The 19,860-nt window shown below is 42.0% G+C and overlaps 1 protein-coding gene across 6 annotated transcripts; it reads right to left on the reverse strand.

Annotated features, from left to right (window-relative positions):
- Nucleotides 1–79: 79 nt before the first annotated feature.
- Nucleotides 80–17,776, reverse strand: LITAF (lipopolysaccharide induced TNF factor). 6 transcript variants are annotated; one of them, XM_048053758.2, is made up of 5 exons: nt 17,640–17,776; nt 7,872–8,007; nt 3,408–3,590; nt 2,849–3,008; nt 80–2,529 (listed from the first exon to the last, which is right to left on the reverse strand). In XM_048053758.2, the coding sequence occupies exons 3-5, from the start codon at nt 3,583–3,585 to the stop codon at nt 2,421–2,423; spliced, it is 447 nt and encodes a 148-aa protein (XP_047909715.1). In that variant the 5' UTR covers nt 3,586–3,590; nt 7,872–8,007; nt 17,640–17,776; the 3' UTR covers nt 80–2,420. The 6 variants fall into 6 exon arrangements, with proteins under 6 accessions (XP_047909715.1, XP_047909713.1, XP_066834086.1 ...); XM_048053756.2 differs by having other exon boundaries at nt 17,530–17,659; XM_066977985.1 differs by lacking the exons at nt 7,872–8,007; nt 17,640–17,776 and adding exons at nt 15,681–15,825; nt 17,530–17,549.
- Nucleotides 17,777–19,860: the final 2,084 nt, after the last annotated feature.

Consider the following 19,860-nt stretch of genomic DNA (forward strand, 5'->3'; position numbering starts at 1 on the left):
TTACATTTCTTGACACTATTTTAACATTCACATTTGGAAACATTCCAAATGCTATAATTTTCCAATTATAATCACTAGATACAAAAGAAAGTTTTTATTTTAAATACAACCAGCTTTAAAAACAAACAGTAACTTAACAAAATCAAACAAAGCACTTTCCACACACAGCAAGTTATATCCTGCATTACTCTGTCTAAAATAAGCGTTACAAAGCAAGTCACTTTGGCACATTCTGTAGATAAATCCATACACAAGAGAACATGTACAGGCTTTGTATTTAAGGAAATTTAAGCACAGAGGGGGCAGCAAAACGTTTTGCAGAATGCTTAATTACATGGAGTAGCTGCCAACATTACCTGTCTTATTCTTAGTCTATAACAGCAATTTAACACATGCAATTGACTATGCTCATAAAACCAAAAGAAAACCCACATAATTTATAATTATTGGGGGGTGGGGGAAAAGGAGGTGGTCAATGTTCTTCTGCATCATGGTGCTACCACCTTAGATTTTCCAACCAGCACTTCGTAGAGAAACAGGGAGTTAAGGGAATGTATGCTTCATTGCTTCTTCTTCTCTTACTCTGATGATAAACTGACAAAAAATACATTTTTTGTGAAATCCAGGTAAAAAAAGGCTGCTTTACAGTAATGCCTGTGACTTGCATAAATGAGGACCAGTGACTGTGTCATCAGAACAGAAAATTCAATGGAGCGTCACCCAGGTCCTTAAAGAACATCAAAGGCATTACCGTGGTGGTACAGCAGATAGAAAACATGAGCTGTTACTGCAGACCCAAAGCAGAAAGCTACAAAGCAACCACCTTTTCTTTCCATTATTCTCTTGCTAGTTAGTAGCTACCAATGTAAATACAGAGACATACAATCCGAAGCCTTTTCCAAATGCACAAGGAAGCTCTTAAATCACTTACAAACTGACCCACAAACAGCAGCAATTTATAAAGACTAATTTACGAGGCCTAGACATTGTACTTGTAATCCACAAAACTCAGATTTCAAATGTGAAGCGTTCAAAGATTTTTGAAAAGTTAACTTACACCAAATATTTATAGAAGGCACATCTGGCAAGAACAATAAATGCAGTATTCATTTTAGCTTTTTACAGAGATTAATACAGTGTTAGCATCACAGCCTTGTTTAAACATTTGTCTGCCTTCTCTAGACAGGTATCACTCAAATGTATTTAGATGTCACTTGGACCTAGTCTGCTGTTTAAAATAGTTCAACCTTCAGAGTGTCACTTGTTAATTTTCTGTGATCACCACCTAAACTTAGCATAGCCAGCTTAGGTTTCTGAGAACAGAACTTATCTTTCATTTGGAAAAATCAGAGTACAAGTCTAAATAATCATCAGAGAAAACTCCTTAAAAACATGCTACCTTCTCAATGAAGAAACCACAGCTAACAAACAGATCAACAATTAAAAACACGGGTCCTGTATTTATTTGTGTTTTGCAGGTGGAATTCCAGCTTTAACATAAGACTGAGGTTTGTTTATGATCCATCAGTGAACTCATGTAAATGTATAAGGAAGCCTTCCAACACTACAACTGAGGCTCTATTGGCATTTCCAATGAGGTGGGGAGAAGAGAACATTTCACAGACAGCACAGACATAAATCAGCAGTAAAAAAAAGAAAAAAAAAATCTGAAAAAAAATATCTATTCAAAATTCCTGTATAAGCATCTTCACTGCAAAGTAGAGATACTTCTGGACTCAAAACTGGCAAGGAAATTCAGGCACTAGATTGAATCACTGCTGATGCACAATAACCTGAGTTATTGTTTACCGCCATTTGGTAATGCAGCTTCCAGAAGGAAGAAGCCTTTAGGTTTGGTTGTCTTTCACAGAGAAAGTTTTAAAGTGATTTTTAGTGCTTATAAAAAGGTGCCCAAATGATAACATTGGGGACCAAAATCACTTCTTTTGTCAGAGGGCCACGTCTGTCGGAGGCAAGCAACTCCCTGCCAGTTTGTAAACAGTGCTGTTGCAAAAGCATCAACACCAAGCATGAGACTATATGGTTCTCCAGACATTCTCCTCTTGGTCTGTGCAGAGGCTCTAAGCAAACACACCAGTGTGCAATATGACATGAGATTAACTGGACCGACATCACCAATCTGTTTTGCATAAAGCAGAGTGGGACAACACTTAGGTGCTGGACTGGTGCTGGACTGGGTGGCCCATAAAGATTATACGTACTTTCTACAGACCTAAGTCAGAATCCTTTATTCTTAGCAAATTCTTATTCAAACAATCTAGCAATAAACATTATTTTTGATTGGTTTCCAGTGACAGGATGCACAGAAACAATCACGAAGCCTCCATGAAGCTTTGGAAGGGGCTTACAGAGCTGCTAGCCAACTTCAAATCAATCAATTATCAATGTTTAAACACTGCCTATAAACGCTTGTAAGAACCAACATGAGCATTGCAGTTTGGACAGAAGTGATCCACATCTTTTAGGGCATCAATGCAAAAGGGAATTAAGCAGCAGCCAGCTATGCACCTGCAAAGGAAAAAAAAAACATACAGTTCTAACACTTGTTACATACACAAGAACGTTAAATATATTTCCTACATAAGCTATCCATAAAACTGATGCCATGAAGCTTTAGGAAGAATGCACATCACTGGTTGTTGCAGACCTGCTTCGAGGTCCTGTAGGACTTACACTCAACATGGGCTATTCCAGCCATCGAGGGTCAGATTTGAGACAGAATGAGAAAGCAACAAAGCTGAGAGCCTACAAGGTATTCGTTACTCCTTAGAGCTATCAAAGGTCATGTGAGAAGAGAAAAATAAAGTGCAAATGTGAATCAACCTACCCCAGCAGGCAGAGGCCACCACATGACAGCCAAGTCAACGCTCCTGACTCATACGAGAGACGTGTCACAATCATCTGGTTACAGGAAGGGCAACACATCTGAACTGGGCGGTCATAAAATACCACTACAGGTTGCTGCACATACACCGTCTGAACTGTAACTGAGCAAAGAAATATTCTGTTTATTCAATGGGTAAACAAGGAAGAAAAGAAAAGTTTATCAACTTCCTCTGAGCTACAACCAGGTATAATTCCAAAATACTTGAGGATAAGAGCAATGAAATACACAACGACAAAAAGAAATCAGCATGGCATTTCGTAATGCAAAACAGATTGTCTAAGAGTAAGTCTGCATTAAAAATTGTAGAAAGGTGAATTACATTATTGACATCAGTGTGCTCTGGGGGTATCACAAGACTTGACTGACCTTATTCACTTCAAAAATATTTCTGGGTAAGTAGGGAACACCTTTGAACCACAATCTTTAAGTTTCTGCACAGCAGCTATTACAGCTGCTTGACACCTCTTTAACATGAGGTACAGTAAAGTTTCAGGCTTACCGGGGTTATTTGCTGGCATAGGCTGTCCTGTGTACGGAGGAGGGTTCATCCCCTTCCCATCTGGTTTCTGGCCAGGGTCTGGGACAGGATATGGGTGGGGATAGTTCACGTTGATTCCTGTTGTTTCCTCATAAGAAGGTGGTGCAGATGGGGCAGGGATGCCACTCGGGGCAGACATTGTATCTAGAACATAATGGAGATAAAAATCGTAACTAAGGACTTTATTTAGGAGAAGTGGCAACTAATTAGGCTTTATTTAGACACAAAGCAGGTAGTTAACTAGATCAAAATGCACATTTCACAGCACAAAATGTATTGACTGTTTTGTGTTTCTGATAGTGTTAAAAGTTAATCTTGATTTTGTTGTTGCTTTCTTCGCTCTTCCTTTTCACTGTTTTTTGTGTGTTTTTTTTACACATTTTCTCACCACAAATCATTCCTTTATAAATTAAAAATGCTAAAAACAGGGATATCATGCATCTTTATTAGTATTCCAAGCTGGATATCATGCATCTTTATTAGTATTCCAAGCTATCTGTCAGTTTCTCCCAGTTCTGCAAGAACCATACTTCAGGTGTCCCCACTCTCCTCCAAAAACAAGAATTATGATGGGCTGCATAATAGTTGCTAACTAGTACAAGCCTGGCTTGTGGTAAAGCTCAAATATTTAAAACAGAATATTGATCTTTGCCATGATTTGAAATAAAGAAATATTTATATTGAAGGAAAAAGAAACCCCAAAAAACTAAGTACATCCAACTCAATTCAAAGCTTTAGTAATTCTCAAGTCTAAAGTTTCTCATTTTTGCTGCTTACCAAGGTTTCAATGAATTTGTTAATGGAACTTTTCTCTATCAATTACTATTGTATTATTTTATTACAGAATACAGAATGCTAACCATTGCTTTTTCTCAATGTGGAAATAATGACAGATTCCAGCACGGACTTCCTATCTTTCTCACTGCCTACACACTCCCTACACTCTGCCCACCAATTTCTTTGTCAAACAATCTCTCATGGCATCAACACTCATTAAGCATCTCCTGTTTTCTCTTCCTCCTAAGGACCATCAGACAGATCAATTAGAACCACACTCAATCCTCTTCAGTTGCACACTTCATCCCTCTGTGTACATGCAATCTTTCCACTCAGTACGATATGGGGTGGGAAACCTGTCTGGCACACTCATTCTGTATTCTTGTAGTAGGGTAGGAACAATAACTTACCATAGCACCAGTATGAACAAAATGAATAAGAGAAATTGCACTGATGATCAAAAAATGTATGTTAAAAAATTACTCACAACAATACAGCATTACTGTCAAACCTTGCTGCTTTCTCTCTTCCATGCTATGAACTCCACTGCTAAGTTTTGATTAAAAAAAAATATTTCTATACTGAAGAGCTGAAACATGAGCTAAAAGAAACACTTTATTGAACATAATGAAATGGATTGATAGCCAACTAAAAATCAATGACAGATGTTTCCAATAAATAAGGAAATAAAAAGAAAAGCAGCTTGCTGGGTATAGATGCAATGTCTTGTGGTGTGAGAAATCATGCATTATAAGCACAACAATTCTCCCTACTGTTCATACCACATCTAGGGACATCACTGCATTGCTATGCTACACAGTAAACACAGGACCTAAACATACTAAGCTAATCTTAAACTTAGCTTATTTTCTGAAGCTTATGACTACCAAGTTATTTCCACCCCAGGTTCTTTTTCTATGTTATATAAAAATGAAATCTCATTCCCAAAAACAAACCAAAGAGGAATGTGGTTAATCACAGATGCAATCTAACTCAAAGCTGAACATTAAGGACTGAAGTTTAGACCTGGTTAAACTCACAAGTTCAATCAGTGAACAATCCTTTCCTCACAAGCTACCCTACACTGTGGGTTTTTACAATCCAGTAAGTTTACTGTAAATTGGCTGCCGATATGCAGAGTCACTACATAGATGAACAAGGAAAATAAAAGTGAAGGATCCTTTAAGAAGTTTGCGTTGTCCATGAAGACACAGCTGGATTTGTGACCTAGCAGGGAAGAGAGGGATAAAAAAAAAATCTCAACATAAAAGCTGGCTAATCTGTAAGCAGTTCTGTAAGTAGTTAAATTGCCTTTGGGGAACTTAACTTCTGAGAAAAAGGAAGATCACAATTTCTTTCACATAGAAATCAATACAAAGTCACAGCAGACAGTAGAGGAACAACAATCAGGGGATCAGGGGACAACCAGCCTAAACTTGTTGTGCAATAGGTTATTGCTCAATAGTTTCCTGACAGAGCAGCCTGAATAACCCTTTTACTTTTAAGCTAGAGTGATTACTTTATCAGAGAACTTAGATTCCAAAGTAGAGAGAACTGTTGTAAAACTATATATCTACAACGATCTCTTTCCAGGTTACCTCATTCCATTCTCTTTATACATGGAGGTGAGCTTCAAAATTTTTTGTTTCCAAAGAATGATATGCTTAAAAGCACTAGTAAAGCAACAAAATGCATCAGCAAGATTCATCCCAGGAAAGAATCTAGCTATTTTGAACACAGAACTGCTCATATAGGGACCAAACCAACAAAATCATGGGACTTCTCCACCACATATTTTGAAAGAGGATCTTCTCACGCAAATGTCACAAACTGTAAAACCCTCAAGTCAAAATATTCTGGACTTGGAAATTAGCACATGGAGTCCTGCTATTAGCTGGTTATAAAAAAACCGCCCAAAAAAGAAATGCCATTTTCTCCTAAAATATGGCTTTTTCTACTGTTTAAAATGCACCTTCTTCTGCCTAGCACCCAGCAAATATAATCACATTCTTCAGTCAGAAAAACTGATCACTTAAGCAGCTAGAGTGCAGACAAATACCCAGCAGATCTACCAGATCAGAACCTGAATGGAAGCTGAAGCTGCGATGACAACAGCAAACATCATGAAGGCGTGTGAAAGCAGAGTGAGTACCTGTATGACAGCTGAAAAAGGTCTGCTGCTCTGGGAAAGCCCCATGGGAGTATGGTATCTGAGAAACAAACAGGTGAGCAGATTGCAAAGAAAAGCATCAAGAACAATCAGACAGGCTAGAGAAGAGGAATTCTGAGAAAAAGCCAAATTAACTGAGGTTCCTTAATTTCAAGAGGCCAGAGAGAATAATGACGACAGGTAGCAATGAAGAAACTCTGAATAAACTCTTCTTTGACACAACTTCAATGAAAACTTTAAGAAAAGCTTCAAAATAATAAACTTTTCTTTAGGTCTAACACTAAGACTAGTTAAGCACTGGAAAAACTGCTTAAAGAGTTGCAGAGCCTTCCCTCCATAAAGTTTTGACCAAAGCTTTTATTGATGTATTTGTCATACAGCATTAAGTAGATTCAAGAATCTCTTCACATCCCTTGCAACTGTATTTTCCATTAGTTCAGCACTGTTTGTTGAAAATAAATGCAACACTAATTTTAAACATGTACTTTTATATATGCTGTTTCCAAAGTAAAATGCTACTTCCTCTGAAGTTAAGGCCCAAATCCTGAATAAACTGCTTGTAAACAAGCCCCTATCCACAAAACTCATTGCAAGACTGGGTCTAGAATTAACTAAAAACCAGCTTCACCTAGAAAAAGGAAACCAACCAGCATGATAAAAAGTTGCTGATTATCAATATTATCTGAGTTTCAGGTAAGATAGTAACTAGAGTAAGTTGATATGGTAATAAGCATTAACTTAAAGATTAGATAGCAATGAAAACAAAGGCCAGAGGGACATTCTAGAAAGGGTTTTCAGCATTTTGTTTTAGCTCAGGCAAGTCTTACAGCCTGAGTTAGTAACGTATGCTGTACCACTCTGCATAAAAGCACTAAGAGAATTTCCAGTTACCATCTGCATTTTGCTCATTGCAAACAAGCGCAGAGCAGCTTATGCCTTTACTCGTATGTTTTACAGATACATTCTTATATAAAATACCATTGATACAGAGTTGTCTCGGAAGAGCAACTAGTGCATAATGCCTGAATGCAAAGAGAACAAAAGGTTTAAACCACAAACCAACACCAGATCATAAAAAAATTGATACAGTCTTAAGCACCCATATAGGACAGAGAAGACCAGAATTTCTAACACGTTAACAAACTGTACCTAGCTACTTACATAAGGACATACATCATATGAGGAACAGCTAAGGGTACTCAGTTTGTTCAGCGTAGAGGAGAGGAGACTGAGGGGAGACCTCATGGCTGTCTACAACTTCCTCATGAAGGGGTGCGGAGAGGGAAGAGAGAAGTGCTGATACCTCCTCTCTGGTTACAGCTGACAGGACACAAGGAAATGGCTTAAAGCTGTGTCACGGGTAGCTCGGACAATCAGGAGCAGGACTCAAAGATCTTTATGGTTTCCTTCCAACTCAAGGTACTTTGAGATCCTATGAAATGACAGCAATTTACTAATTTAAAGATAAATGAACTTACATGACTGAAATACAGGCACCAAAGCAAGCTGATGGCAGAGGCAGGAACCAAGCCCACGAGTTTTGTCTTCTTAAAACAGACTCTCAAACGCTGCTCCCAAATAATTCAAAAAGGAAGATTGGTGACAAGTACTCAACTGTAAGAAATGACAAAGGATAAGACTGATAACTTTTTGGTACATTTGACTTCCCTGTTATCTGCTACTTACACATATGCAAACCAGTAGGCTATCTCGAACCAGGACAAGCAAACATTGAATGACCAACAAGCACACTAAATTCAAGACTGGGTCTTTTACACAAGAGTTTCCATTTAGATCTGGAAGTTTCAGATCCAAATGCCACTTAGCACAGAGGAGAACTGAGCAGTTCTTGCTTTTGTTCCCTGTCTCTCACTACCCTTCTGTGCTTGAAGTCTTTAGAAATGCACGTAGTAAGACAAAAACCAATGGCTTCAGCTACTTGTCCCACACTTCTGCTTTTCATTAAAAAGAAAAAAAGAAGAAAAAAAAAAAAACATCTCTTGTATTCCAGTTGCAGAGAAAGGAGAATATTGACTCACTGTGCTGCTCAGCTGCACTAACTCTGGGTAGGTGAGTCACTAGACTCCAAAGAAAAATTAATAAATAGAAAAAGCAGCAGCTCCTTTCTCCAGATTTTTCTTTTTGTTCATTCTCTCGAGAGAAAGAATCACAAATACTTGTATCTGCTCACACTTGTCTTAGCCCAAATCATTGCCTTCATAAGCACATACTGAGGCAGAACACCTGCATGGGGCAAAGCACTCTCGTAGCTTATTGCTTTATGCAGAGATCTATTGCTCCACATACAGAATAACATTGGCATAAAGGTAGGAAAAAGCCTGGTAAAAGCTACAGCATTCACAAATCACTCTATTCAAGTGCAACCAGCTCATTAGATTAGTTACTTATGCTAGCTGGAGACCCGGAAGACAAGCAGCACATCCTACAAACAACCAGATACATGGATATCCTCCTGCCCAACGGAGGGTGCAGCACAGCGCTCTCACTTTTGTAACTGCACTAAAGCCATATAAATTTCGGGGCATGGAAGCCTTTCAGAACTGTTGACTGCTAAGTAAAACTCAGCAGTATGCAGCACTTTGTGCAGTTTTGCATTTTGCAAAATCAGATTTCAGTTGATTCAAGTGCTCCCCATCCCCCCCAAGTTAATCCCTAAACTACAAGCCCACGTAGCAAGCTGAAACCCAAAGCATGGCCTGCATTTACTGCCTAACCCACACTGCCAGTTCTAACATGGCAAGAGGAGTTTGCAGGCTGTATCTGAAAAAGCACAGCACCTGGCTAAACTTTCCTTTTACCTTGCTATTCGATAAAGTGAACTAAGTAAATCAGACTTCTAAGGTAACTTATCTGAGGAAATTATTAGCCAAGGGTTCCTCATAAAGCCTTCTATCACACACTGCAGGGTTTGTATCTGACTGGAATCGCTCGAGATAAATCCTTGACTTGGAACTAAAAGTACACTCACAGGCAGCTACACACTGCAGGTTTCAGCTGGGTTACCGCTCATCAGACGTGAGATCTTCCTGATAATGTTCATGTAATTTAAAAAAAAACAAACAAAAAAACACTGCTATATAGGTGACACCTTACATTTTAATTAAATAGCTGCACAGTGTTCCTGAGTACATCTTCCCACTGCACGGGTTTCTCAGAAATTGGGTAGTTTCTGCAGAAGGCAAATTCAAATGTCGAATTATAAAGCCTAGTGTAGAAGACTTACTCTGATCTTCTTCTTCATCAAAATTAATACAGGGAAAATCTGAAGGAATGTATGTCACAGACCAGGAACTACAGAGGTACTACTTAACGTGCCCAAAACATAACAGGTTGCCCTGTGATAATCGATACCTGTGCCATCTGCCAGGTAACACACATTCACACGTGAACTTATGCCATTATCTTTTCCTAGGAAGGGAAATGGCTTCAAGATTCCCTTTCTCTCAAGGGCCAGATTTACTGTAAGAACACATAGGGAACATTATCTGTGTCATACTCCAAAATACAGAGAGGAGGACAGAGCTACAGAGCTGCAGTCATCTTCTCCTTCCTTCTTCCCACTCCGTTCATGATGCTGATCAGTTGGGGTCAGGGTCTGGCTCATGCCTTTCACCTGTCTTCACCTCATGGTACCAACTACTCCTTTCCTCACCCAATATGAACACATATTTAGTGCCATTTTTTCACCAGAGGATGCAAACCCCATCTCATGAGAATTATTGATACTGCCCAGATCAGTTTGTTAAGATTGTGTAGTTTAAAACTGCACCCTTTTTCTGAAGACAGGATACAAATGTGTATCCTAAGAATGTGGAAAAACACCTTTTACCCAAGGACAAACACGGAAAAAAAACAACAAAAAAAAACACAGGAGGGGAAACCAATCAAAAGTAGAAATATAAGTCACTTGTGCTTCAACCAACAATTAAAATGAATCAGAGGGCAATGATGTTTTTAATCCCAGCTCGTTTCCTGGCATTCATCAAAGTTCAGCAGAAATGGATTCCACAGCAGTGCACAGGTAACACAGCAGTACCTGAAGGATAACTGTGGGCAGATGATTCTTCTGCCCCTTATTATCAGGGGGCGGGGGGGGAGGAGAAGGGAGAAGAAAAGAAAAAGTATGCATAGCCCCCACATTAACACACCACACGAGCAGAAACTTATGTGCAGAAGTTCTGCTCTTGATAGCCTGAAGAAACTGGGAGAGACCGTCTCCTCAACCAGCCAAACCTGTAATGCAATAGGAAGTACCACTCAGCTAAGAATGGAAGAGTAAATACACTTACTACCTTCCAGAAAAATTTTCCTCATCTGAAAACTTCCTTAGTTACTCAGGTACAGACCCAAAATACTCTACTTGTTTCTAAAAAGGCCACCCTGAAACTCAATCTTACTATAAAGAAAATACATTTGGACTGAATCTTGAATGTCTGTTGTAAGAAGCCTTTATGAAAGATAAATTTCGTTAGCTCCATGGAAGTTTCAATTAAGAACATTTCCATTGTTTGGCACGGATTTAAAACTTTCTTGTTTTTAGTAAAAAGAAATATATATCCTTAGAACAGTGCATTAGCAAATATATGTCCTAAATCAACTCAGGAAGATTTCTACCAAAATATAATAATAATTAAAAAAAAAAAGCCAACTTGTCACTGTGGCTAGCTACCACCACAGAGTGAGTTTTCAGTCATATCAGTTCCTAGCATACAAGTGGTACAAGGGGAGATGGCAAGAACACTCATGCAAACGAATGTAAGCAGATCATGAAACCAGACCCAAAATCTCAGACCATCTGTTTTTACTTTCACTGAATGGCATTCCAAAACTCAGAATCAATACATACGCACTCTGAGTAAGAGGAAAGATGTTTCTGTTACAAGCATTTATTAGGATGACTTGGAAAAAAAGTAAATAGCTTATTTTATCTTCCACTGTAAGGAATGTTGCTGAATGCAAATTCATCCAAACACGTGACATCAGTTTGCTTCCAGAATTTTTACTGAGATGAACAACACTAGCAAAGAAGTCGTGGAAGATGACCAGCCTGGTTGAACAGAGAGTTGTAGCTAGAGCTTAGGAAAAAAAAGAGGGTTTATGATCTTTGGAAAAGAGGGTAGGCCACTCAGAATGATTATAAGGATTTTGTAAGGATGTGCAGGGACAAAATTAGGAAGGCCAAAGCTCATCTGGAGCTCAATCTGGCTACTGCTGTTAAAGATAACAGAAAATGTTTTTATAAATACATTAACACGAAAAGGAGGACTAAGAAGAAGCTCCATCCTTTACCGGATGCAGGGGGGAAACTTCGTGACGAGAGATGAGGAAAAGGCTGAGGTGCTTAATGCCTTCTTTGCCTCAGTCTTTAGCGGCAAGACCGGTTGTTCTCTGGATACCCAGTACCCTGAGCTGGTAGAAGGGGATGGGGAGCAGGATGTGGCCCTCGCTATCCACGATGAAATGGTTGGTGACCAGCTACAGCACTTGGATGTACGCGAGTCGATGGGGCCGGATGGGATCTGCCCGAGGGTACTGAGAGAACTGGCAGCAGAGCCGGCCAAGCCGCTTTCCATCATTTATCAGCAGTCCTGGCTATCGGGGGAGGTCCCAGTTGACTGGCGGCTAGCAAACGTGACGCCCATCTACAAGGGCTGGAAGGTCAACCCGGGAAACTATAGGCCTGTTAGTTTGACCTCAGTGCCAGGGAAGCTCATGGAGCAGATTAGCTTGAGTGTCATCACGCGGCACTTGCAGGGCAACCAGGCGATCAGGCCCAGTCAGCATGGGTTTATGAAAGGCAGGTCCTGTTTGATGAACCTGATCTCCTTCTATGACAAAGTGACGCGCTTGGTGGATGAGGGAAAAGCTGTGGATGTGGTCTACCTTGACTTCAGTAAGGCTTTTGACACCGTTTCCCACAACATTCTCCTCAAGAAACTGGCTGCTCGTGGCTTAGACTGGCGTACGCTTTGTTGGGTTAAAAACTGGCTGCTGAGTAGCTGGGCCCAAAGAGTTGTGGTGAATGGAGTCAAATCCAGTTGGAGGCCGGTCACTAGTGGCGTTCCCCAGGGCTCAGTACTGGGGCCGGTCCTCTTTAATATCTTTATCGATGACCTGGATGAGGGGATTGAGTGCACCCTCAGTAAGTTTGCAGATGACACCAAGTTAGGTGCGTGTGTCGATCTGCTCGAGGGTAGGAAGGCTCTGCAGGAGGATCTGGATAGGCTGGACCGATGGGCTGAGGCCAGCTGCATGAAGTTCAACAAGGCCAAGTGCCAGGTCCTGCATCTGGGGGGCAACAACCCCAAGCAGCGCTACAGGCTGGGAGATGAGTGGTTGGAAAGCTGCCTGGCAGAGAAGGACCTGGGAGTATTGGTTGATAGTCGGCTGAATATGAGCCAGCAGTGTGCTCAGGTGGCCAAGGCGGCCAACAGCATCCTGGCTTGCATAAGAAGCAGTGTGGCCAGCAGGGCTAGGGAAGTGATTTTCCCCGTGTACTCGGCTCTGGTGAGGCCGCACCTCGAGTATTGTGTTCAGTTTTGGGCCTCTTGCTACAAGAAGGACATGGAGGTGCTCGAGAGAGTCCAGAGAAGGGCGACGAAGCTGGTGAGGGGTCTGGAGAACAAGTCTTACGAGGAGCGGCTGGGGGAGCTGGGATTGTTGAGCCTGGAGAAGAGGAGGCTCAGGGGCGACGCTATTGCACTCTACAGGTACCTTAAAGGAGGCTGTAGCGAGGTGGGGGTTGGTCTGTTCTCCCATGTGCCTGGTGACAGGATGAGGGGGAATGGGCTAAAGTTGCGCCAGGGGAGGTTTAGGTTGGATGTTAGGAAGAACTTCTTTACTGAAAGGGTTGTTAGGCACTGGAATGGGCTGCCCAGGGAAGTGGTTGAGTCGCCATCCCTGGAGGTCTTTAAAAGACATCTAGATGTAGAGCTTAGTGATATGGTTTAGTGGAGGACTTGTTAGTGTTAGGTCAGAGGTTGGACTCGGTGATCTTGGAGGTCTCTTCCAACCTAGATGATTCTGTGATTCTGTAAGCCTCTGTTCTGGCTATCCAAATGAAGAACAAGGTAACAACATCATCAGAAAGCATTAAGAATTTCTTTTTAAGAAGAGCACCAAAAGTTACGATTTTATTAGACTTCTTAGCAGTTTGGGGAAGACTTCTATTAAATGATAGATTTGTTGGATCAAAAAAAAAAATACAACACTTATGTAAACTCAGTCCTTCATGGTTCAGTGCAAGACAGCAGATCTCAAGCAGGAACACAAGACCTTCCAGTCAGGATGAAGAGAGAGTGCTGGGTAGTGGCTGGGAACACAGCAGAGGAGCTGGCAGGAGAAATGGGGCTGTAAAATAGCCCAGTGTGAGAGAGGCTTAAGCTGAGGAAGGAAGCAGACAGCACTGACACCAAACGACAGAAGATGCACGGGGTTGCCAGGAGCACGAGAGCTAAGCCACTGTCTCCCTGCCTTCGCCATCCTAAAAGCTTACAGTGCATCTCACAAACTCCTGCCAGACTCTGGACTCTTGCTGCTCTATCCCCATCTCACTGCTGTCTCCTGGATATAATCCCCTTCCCATATTCCCATTCCTCAGGTTTATTCCAAGAAGCTGTCCCCAGTTTGAAAGACACTACCTAAGCAGGTCTCAAAGTGCAGGGTATAACACAGCCTACATTTGGAGAGAGAGTGGAGAAGAAACAGAAGAAAAAAAAAAAGTCTGGCACCAATAAAAAAAAAAAAAAGGTTTGACTCACTTGGATTGTTACACATTTGTTACACATGGCATACATAACTGTACTATCTGATCTTTTAAGACCAGTAATACGCCCACTTTGGAATACTAGCAGAATTGATGGGCCAAACATTCAAGGGCAATGAACAGATTAGCTGGAAGGAAACTGAAGCTGGACAGTTTTTACCAGAAGCAAACAAAAGTCATGGTAAACAAGCCAGATAACTAAGGCAGAATTTCCCCATTAGCACCATAGCTTGCTGTAAATGCCTCCGTAACGAGAACAGAAGTAGGAAACACACTCCAGAACAGACAGCTGTGACAAAACAGAAGTCAAAGGGCCTTGAAAAACCTCCCCTAAAATTAGTCTTGAGCAGGCGGCTGGTCCAAGTGACCTCCAGGGATTCCTTCCGACCTATACTGCTCTTTAACAACCCAGAAAACAGAAGACAGGTTGCTAGAAAAAAAAAGATAACGAAGGCCCAGTTCTGTTTTAAGACATGCGTACTAAATACTAATTAAGTTAAGACAAAACTGATGCAAAATATACCAGTGTTAAATGTAAACAAAAATTAAATTGCTTTAATGACTTCCTCATTGAGGACAATTTGCCAGAAATCCGCCTTTATTGCTGAGCTGTCCCCATTGCTGCCAGCTTGATTCAGGTCACTGAGGCACTAATTCATCCCAAGTAGAGACCACAAGGAGTGGAACTGCAGCAGCTGTTAAATACCCCTGCCCCAAGTACTGTTGTACACCTACTGAAATGCAGATTCTGGATCAGTATCTTCATATCAAAAGGAAACTGGATTTTGGTAGCAGTCCTGACTTTTTTCCGTAGTTTACAAAGCATAATGTAAATAGATATATTTGAGAACACATGAATTTTAAGATTAAGACCCATTTTAAGACAAGTTTGATTTTCCCGCTTTTATGCAAGATGCTCTGGAAACCTGTCTGTCCATGTTAGAAACTGTAAAAAATTTTACCTTTAACTTATAACCAGCTTCTGTTGTGTCTACATCATCCTTTAAGTAGCTTGTTGACAACTTGTATATCCTAGTGTTTATCCCATAGATTTCTACTACTGTAACTTCTCAACTACAGTTCTCAATCACCGGCTCCTGTCTGACAAAGCTCTGCTGATCCATGTTTACACACTGCTGATGTTTATACACTTGAGTAGTCTCACGGTCTTCCCAGCAGACTAAGCAGAAACGTAGAAAGGTTTATTAGAAATGGAGTTGTGTATTCAGTCCAGTGTAGGATTGGCCACGTAGCTAGGACAAACATAGGAGCTGGTGCAGAAGGAAAGGACAACGTGACTACAGGCACAGTGTGTACACAGGAGCAGTTATTTTGGTAACCCCTCACTTCCTTGTGTGGAAGGCATTGTTCTCAGCTTTCACACCAACCTCCTACTCACACTGCAGCTTTGGTAGATGGAAGAAAGCAATCAAATGATGACTAAACTCTAAGTTTTAGTAGTACTGTATATTTGACAACTGTATTTTTAAAAACCACTGACCTTCTGTTTTCTTTAGAAAAAAGAAAAAAAATGTTTCCCCTTCTTAGTAAGCTACAGATCTGAATGCTGATCAACTGCCCCCAGTCACAGTTCCTGCTGCGTGGCAGATGCTGCACAACTGAAGACAATCCCCATCTCTGCTTTCCTGAGGAAACAAGGTCGAAGAAATCAACGCCTTTTAATAGATTTCAAAATGCTCATGACCATAATTTCTAGCACAAATTCTTCTAAGTCTCAGTACTTATGGTCAATACTTATTTTCAAATGACGTTGCATTTTTCAGTTCTTACCACTGACTAATTTGGGGCAGGTGGTTCTATTTAAAAATGATATCTATCCTTTTTTGCTTCCCTCCACCCTACAAGACAGAAGCAAACAGGTTCCAGGTCTTAACAGCAGCATCCCTGGAACAATGACGTCTCCTATGCCTTCCTTTTCTTCTTCTCCCCCCCCCCCTTTTTTTTTAATTAACTAAGGAGGACATTTCAATTCTGAGGCACAGATAACTATCAAGTACTAAAACAAACAGTGTAAAAATAAAACCAAGTATCAGTCCCATTAATACATCTATCTAATTTCTAATGGAAATTAGAATAGAATTTCTATTTCTAATGGAAATTCTTTAAAAAAGAACAAGATGACATCAGGACTAAAAGACAATCTCATCAAAAGATTAATCACTGTGGATGCAACCACAACTTCAGCTTGTCAACAGAATTTTGCTGATGTCCCTCTTGCTCTAAACGTCAACCCTAAAGAAATATTTGAACTATTACTTCATACGCCCAGCGCAAACATGTGTCTTGCAATCCAGCTTGAAGATTAGCCTGGGGACAAGAGAAAGAGAAGGTAATAACCCACCTCTCTACTTAGCGTAAAGACACCGAAAATAAAGGCTTATGAAAACAGATTTCCTAACCCAGCCTGGCCAAGTAAATACACTGTTATCCTTCCCTTATTCTTTAGCTAAGATTTGGCAGGATTAATCTGTTTGCACTATTCCTCCTCAGTTCCCATTGCTAGAAACCCCAGGCTGCTCTCCAACACCATGACTAATTACAGGGGCTCTGTCACAGCGGCGCTGAAGACAGCTGCTGATCAACAGCACCCGGAACAAAAGGCAGATTGACAGCTAATCTTTTTTTTAAACAATCAGGCAGGATATACAGGTTTATGGGAGCACTCGGGATTTTTGCAGCACGCAGCAGCAAGCTGTAGCACAGCACTTGCTGGGGCCACCATCTTGGTTACCTGAACTCCAGACAACAGCTTCCTAACTCACCAACCTGCTGAGAAACAGCGCGTTAAAGTCACGCAGATTTCTTAGATGTTTGTGAAAGAATAAAACTCTGTTATACTTTAAGGGGAAAAAACAAACAAACAAAAAGTTCAATACATTATTGTTTCAGTAAGACAACCAGTGCCATTGGAGTCACACTGGATTTACCAACAAAACACTAGCAAATAAAACACTAAGAGACCAGAAATCGCATTAGGCATCCCGTGGTCCTGAGAAGAGGAGGCTACACACTTCAGGTTTGGTAAGGCAGAAAGTAAACACGGCCACGCACCCGGCGAGGCGGCGGGGGCAGCGCCAGCGCCACAGGGAGCTGAGCTGAGCTGAGCTGCGCCGCGCCCTCAGGGGAGCGGCCCTGACAGAGAGACGCCCGGTGCCGTCCCTTCTTCCCTTTCTTTCCCTTCCCTTCTTCCTTTCCCTTCTTCTCTTCCTCTCCCTGCCCACAGCTTCGGTGACCACCGACGGCTTCCTCCGAGGGGCCCGGCGCTTTCCCGCCCGTCCCGGCTCCAGAGGCGCCCGCGCAGCCCCGGATCCCCCCGGCCCGTCCCTTACCGCTCCGCAGCTGTCGCCGCCTGCCCTCCCCGCCGCCCGGCTGGAGCCGCCGTCCCGTCCCGTCCCGTCTCTTTCTCCTCCCCTTCCCCGAGGCTGCACGAATCACGCACCTTGCCCCGGACACCCCCGGCCCCGGGACCGGCCGCCCCCGCTCCGCCTCTCCGGCACCTGGCAGCGGGGCGAGAGGAGAAGGAAAACGAAATGCAAAAAAAAAAGCCTCAGGAAACACGAAAAGTTCGACGCACGACGCCGGGAGTGGAGGCTGCCTCCTCAGAGAAACGTCCCGCTGGAAGGTCTTGCCCAGGGGCTACGCGCAGGTTCCCAGATTCACAGGGATCCTCAGCTTCCCAGTAATCAGCATTGCCAGACTGCCTGTTTCCTAGCACAGGAGGAAAAAATAAATCCTTCCTCTAATTCCTTGATATGCCTGTGTTACCAGGATCATCTCTTTCAGCCAGTGCTGCATGTGACAAAACTGAAAGAAAATTATTAAAGAAACCTCCCAACAGATCCAGTGTCGTTAACTGGGGCTCTTAGAACCAATTAATTGGATTCAGCCTTTGGAAGCTACAGAGGTTGTTGTTCCTTCATCCATCCAACCCAACAGTTCAAAAATATGTGCCAAGGTAAGACAGAAACCATTACTGGCCAGATCGCTGAAAGGGATTCACCAAGGGCTGCTTCTGCTTCACCACTGCAGTTTAAATGAGCCAGTTGGCAAGATTTGTTATTTAAGTGCTTCAATCTGCTTTGGACTGGAAGGAGTCACCAACCCCCCAGGGCTCAGCAGGGACTCTATGGTAGGCCTTTTGGCTGAAAGTATCTAAAATCTGTTAAAGTCTTAGTTTTGTGCTTAAAACCTTTCTTGGCCCTTGCCCTAAGTAACACGTATATTCAATTCAAGTCCATCCCAGGGCCAGGATTCAGGTTTCATAGGACAAAAGGTGCACTCGCTCCAAGTGACGAGAAGCCCAAGAGTCAACTCTGCGGTCAGAGGGATCTACCGTATTGCCTACAGGTATGTGTATGCAGGGTTTTGATCAGATAGTGAAGTACAAGGGCTCTGCTAGCATGAATACTCCTCACCCCTGATTCTGTTAAAAAAAAAAAAAAGTGGTGGGTTTTGCTTTTGTTTTGATTCGGCAGCAGTCAGTCCTTCCTGCTTGTTAGCGTTTGACCCCGAGGATAGAACACGACTTAGATGTGAGTAACTTTTCATCATTGTCAAGAAATCACATTATAGGTCATGATATTTATCTCAGAAGCAGGATATGTGTAATTTCTGCCTTGGTGCCCTGGCTTTGTTAAAACTGGAGTAATTGTGCTCTTTGTAACTGAATTTCCTTTGCCAGGTGGATGTGAGCAGCTTAGAAGCCACAGCAGAGAGAAGCCAGGACTAAACGCATCTCCTGGGGTGCAATAAGGCATGAGCCTCATCTGAAAGCCTTCTTACTGCCAGTGCTATATTTTTTGCTTACATCTCATCACAGGCTGCCTCATGCTACAGCTTTTACCCCTCTCTGCAGACCCCAATAACATTGTGCCGTTTTGCCCTACCACTCTTCTTACCAAATGTCCATATACAGCTTGGTGGTTAGGCCACTAACAGCATCAGTTTAGCAGTGCACAAGTGTATTTCCTCTCATTACCCCTCCTCCTGCCCACCTATCTCACCATTTACCAGTTCCTCCCTTTCCAGTCCTTTTCCGGCGATGCAGAGTGAAGCTAGGGACAGCTTGACCCACTCTTCCTGGGGTCAGCCACAGTAGACCAAGTGGTTGGGTGGGGACACGCAGCATGAACTCACTTCGTGCTTGAGGAAACACAGCTAGAAATTGAGAGAAATCTTGATCATCTCCCCCACTCCGTGAGCTGTGTTCTGAAGATGATATATTTAACTTGTTAAAAAAAAAAGAAGAAAGGCCACATGACAAATTCAGAAAATTTACGTAGGTCCCAACGCAGTATCCCACAAGAGCTCTGCTCTGTCACCTTTCTGGTGGTATGATGTACGAAGCAGCCCCACCCTTGGTATTTGGCTGTTACGCTTTTCTCCACCCTGCTGAGTCATCCGACAGCGTCACGAAACAGTAAAGTACACGGTATATTGTATATGTTTTGTTCACACACTAATGGCACGTAATTTATTACAGGACACCAGTAGATGTCAGTTTAACCCCAAAAATGAATGCCTTAGCGTAGGTGCTAGATTTATTAGCTTTTACTTCAGTCAGTTTCCACCAAAGAAACTAAATGAAGCTGAGAAGTTGATGTACATTCAATGTGCAGAAGTAAACAAGTTTTAATGTCACCTTATTTTTTTCCTGCCTG

The sequence above is a fragment of the Anser cygnoides genome, chromosome 15 (genome assembly GCF_040182565.1).
Source record: "Anser cygnoides isolate HZ-2024a breed goose chromosome 15, Taihu_goose_T2T_genome, whole genome shotgun sequence".
In the NCBI taxonomy this organism is placed as follows: Eukaryota; Metazoa; Chordata; class Aves; order Anseriformes; family Anatidae; genus Anser; species Anser cygnoides.

Excerpts from the sequence above, each read along its gene's own strand:
- LITAF (XM_013189514.3), bottom strand. Across the intron at positions 3,009-3,407 it reads TATGCCAGCAAATAACCCCG|TTACAGTTCAGACGGTGTAT; the intron begins GTAAGCCTGAAA and ends TTCTTTGCTCAG. Across the intron at positions 2,530-2,848 it reads GGTGGCCTCTGCCTGCTGGG|GTGCATAGCTGGCTGCTGCT; the intron begins GTAGGTTGATTC and ends TTTCCTTTGCAG.